Genomic DNA, 3,648 nt, shown 5'->3' on the forward strand with positions numbered 1-3,648 from the left:
GGGGGGGGGGGGGGGGGCCTGGCACACGCGTCCACCACAGCCGGCGGGCGGTCACTCCGGGTGGGGTGACTTCTGCCGCTTGGCCTGTGGCATTCGCGGGCGGCCGCGCATGGCACTGTCAACACTGCCTAGAGGAAGCACCCCACGAGCTGAGCCCTGCAGGCAACCGGCCACCCACACTCCCTCTCCTCTCCTCTCCTCCCCTGTCTTCCTTTGACCCTCTCGCGCCTCCTGCTTCGCTCTCCAGAGCCCGCTCGCCCCGCGTATGTCCTTGCCCTCCTTCTCCCCTCTCCCTATCTCTCTCTCTCTCTCTCTCTCCCTCTCCCCCTCTCCCTCTCTCTTGCCTCGCCGGGGTCAACATCACACACATCCACCAGGCGTCTAAACACAAGTGCTGACCTCCCTCCTTCTCCGCCCCTTGGTCAGCCCTCCGAGACAGGATCCCCGAGGCATCTCTGTTCCCCGCGCCGCCTCAGTCCCGTCGTCGTACGTTTGCTGCCCCCGCCCCCGCCCCCCCCCTCGCCGGCTCTCTTTCTGTCTTCCGTTTGGCGGGCCTCTTCGTGGGCCGGCGCCCGACTGACCTCCATGCCCTGATTGCCACCCCAGACAGAGTCTCCCCATCTCCCTCCCTCTCTCTCTCTCTCCCTCTCTCTCGCCCTCCCCCCCCCCTTTCCCCTTCATCAGGCACCCCACAAGAACGAGAGAGAGTGCGCGCGAGGGAGCCCGCTACCAGTGTCGCCGCCGCCGCCGCCGCCACCACCACTCCCGACCCTCATAAAGATGTCCTCCTTCGTGGCGGCGGGGCACTCCGCCTCCCCCTCTCCTTCTACCCCGCAGATCTCACCCACCGGGCAGGCCCCCTTCTTCGGTGGGACCAATACCGGAGTTCGGATGCCGAGCCGCTTCCCGGGGGCCGATGCGCTGGCCGCCAACGCCACCCCCACCCCCCCCACCACGGCCACGGCCACCGCCGCGCGGTCTCAGATGTCCGCCGCTCCGGTCACGCTGGCCGCCTCGGCCGTGGCCGGGTCCCAAAGTGACACCTATTCGGCCGACGGGAACTATAGCTCCTTGGTCGAGCTGGTCGGCGGGGACTTGTCGCGCTTCGGCATGACCAGCTCCATCGGGGCCACCATCACCCAGCTGCACCTGCTGAATCCCCAAGTGGCATCGCTCTTCAGTGTCCTCTTCCAGGCCATCGATCGGCTGTCACACCGGGTGGCCGACCAGCCCTCGGCCGACACCATGTCCCAGGCGCGGCTGATGGCCGATCGCCTGCCACCGCTGCTGAATGAGCTTTCGCATGTTTTGCAATCTGGCATTCTTGGAGCCGGGGCCGGGGCCGGGGCCGCGCGAGCCGTCCCCCCCGCCAGGTCGACTGCCGGGCTGGTGGACCCGCGTGGCCCGGGGGCCGGCCATGTTGGCGCTGGTGGCACCAATGCCCCGAGTGCGCCTGGCAATTCGGAGCCCGGCACCGATGCCTCCGGTCGGCAGGTTCCCCCGAACAACTATCTCGGCGGGCTGATTGGCATCCCCAGCTGGGGCCTCGGCGGGTATGGCGGCCTCTACCAGCCGCTGCCCGGGTTTGCGGCCCACCCGCCGGTGGTCGTGCACACGCCCAATGGCCCGATGCTCGGGGGCTTCCCCCCGTCGATGGTGGCTGCTGGGCATGTGCCGGCCGGGGCCAATGCCAATGCCGCGAGCGGTGGTGCCCAGGTCACCGGGTCCTCCTCGGCGGCGGTGTCTGCGGCCACGGGCGCGGCTGCCACCGCCACGCCCGGCGGTATTGCGTCCGCCGGTCCGTCGCTGAGTGGCACCGGGTCGCCGGTGCTGCGCCCGGCCGGCGCCGGGCTCGATGGCATTGGCAGCCCCTCCCCCAGCGGGCTGGTCAATGGGCTGGACCTTCTGTCATCGTCGGCAAGCCCGTCGCTTGGTGGGTCGGCCACTCCCGGCGCCCCGCTGGCCGGCGTGCCGCACAATGACGACCCGGAGGATGACCGGGGCTTTGATGTGGCGGCCAGGGCACCGGGTTCCGGTGGGCCGGGGCTCCTTTCGCCGGCTCCCGGACGCGTGGCTCCTTCGGCTGGCGGGACTGGCGGGGCCGCCGGGGTACCGGGCGCCGCCGGGGGTCCCCTCCCCCCGGGCTCGCCATCGGTCAATGCCTCGTTGGCGGCCATCTCCTTCTTCGGCTCGTCGCCCGGCACGCACGTGGATCCGGTCATGTACAACCTGCTGGCGCACCTGGAGCAGCGGACTTTCACCCGGCCCGGGCCGGTGTTGCCATTCTCCACCATGTCGGTCAAGGAGGCCCGGCAGATGCTCCGCTCGACCAAGCTCTCGACCAAGACCACGCAAAACATCCGCTACGCCGTGAATGAAATTAAGCGGGACATCCGCCGGATCTACCGGGACAAGGTGACCGGCTCGGCGTACGATCTGGCCCGGCTGTGCGTGCATCATGCGCACCAGTCCTTCGTGGATATCCAATCGTCGGACCCCCTGCCGAATGTCATCCTCCGGGCCATCATCATGCTGTTGGACTTCATCAACAAGCACAACCAGAAGCACTCGAACAAGCGCCAGCGGCTGGCTAGCACCGAGGCGGCGTCAACAGCCGCCCCGGCGACCGCGGCGGCCGCCACCCCCGGTGCCAGTGGCGGCGCCGGGTCCGACGATGAAGATGATGATCCTGGCGCCGGCGGCGGGTCGGACGATGATGAGGGTGGCGTGTCCTCGCCGCCGGGCGGCACTTCCGTCACGACCGTCATCCGTCGCAGTCCGCTGACGGCCACTCGCACCCTGGCGCCCGAGGCCTTGGGCGCTTCGCAACCTGGCGCCGTCCTTGATTCTTCCCCGGACCTGGCACCTGGCAGTCCGTTGCCGCTGGCCGGCGGAGGTACCGCCCCTCGGTAGCGCTGGGCATGGCGGCCTTCCTCCCCCTTTCCTGCTCCGCCTTGCCCTGGGTCCGCATCCTTTGTCCTCGTTTTCCCCCCCCCCCCCCCCTCATGGCTTCTTGCCCTCTTGTGTAAATCCCTCGTCTCTTTCCTCCCCCCCCCCTCTTCCTCCTCTCCCGTTGTGTACGAACGTGCGTGCGTGTGTGCGTGCGAGAGGGGGAGACGACGCTCTTCCGATCTCCCCCCTCATGGCTTCTTGCCCTCTTGTGTAAATCCCTCGTCTCTTTCCTCCCCCCCCCCTCTTCCTCCTCTCCCGTTGTGTACGAACGTGCGTGCGTGTGTGCGTGCGAGAGGGGGAGAAAGAGGAGGAGGGAGAGAAAGAGAGAGAGAGAGAGGGAGCGGCAGGGCGGGAGAGGAGGCCGCACAAACAGACACCATAGACACTTCTTTCCTTCGTTCTTCTTACCGTGCTCTGCTTGTGGGTGGTCTGGCGGTCTGGCGGTCCGGCGGTCCGGCGGTCTGGCGCGCGCTCGTGTGTGGGGCAGTGTCGAGATCGGAAGAGCGTCGTGTAGGGCTTGTGGGTGGTCTGGCGGTCTGGCGGTCCGGCGGTCCGGCGGTCTGGCGCGCGCTCGTGTGTGGGGCAGTGTCGGCGCCACCGGCGGGCGTTGGCACGTGCCACCTGTGATTGATAACATGACCGCCGGCGGCGGCATTCCATCCGGCGGTACACATCTCCCCGCCCAGCGGAGGGGGG

At 68.8% G+C, this 3,648-nt stretch overlaps 1 protein-coding gene across 1 annotated transcript; it reads right to left on the reverse strand.

The window, feature by feature from the left end:
- Positions 1 to 1,331: 1,331 nt before the first annotated feature.
- Positions 1,332 to 3,000, reverse strand: H696_04441 (hypothetical protein). The gene has a single exon (XM_009498317.1). The coding sequence runs from the start codon at positions 2,358 to 2,360 to the stop codon at positions 1,566 to 1,568; it is 795 nt and encodes a 264-aa protein (XP_009496592.1). The 5' UTR covers positions 2,361 to 3,000; the 3' UTR covers positions 1,332 to 1,565.
- Positions 3,001 to 3,648: the final 648 nt, after the last annotated feature.

Source organism: Fonticula alba, assembly GCF_000388065.1.
Source record: "Fonticula alba strain ATCC 38817 unplaced genomic scaffold supercont2.7, whole genome shotgun sequence".
Classification (NCBI taxonomy): Eukaryota; order Rotosphaerida; family Fonticulaceae; genus Fonticula; species Fonticula alba.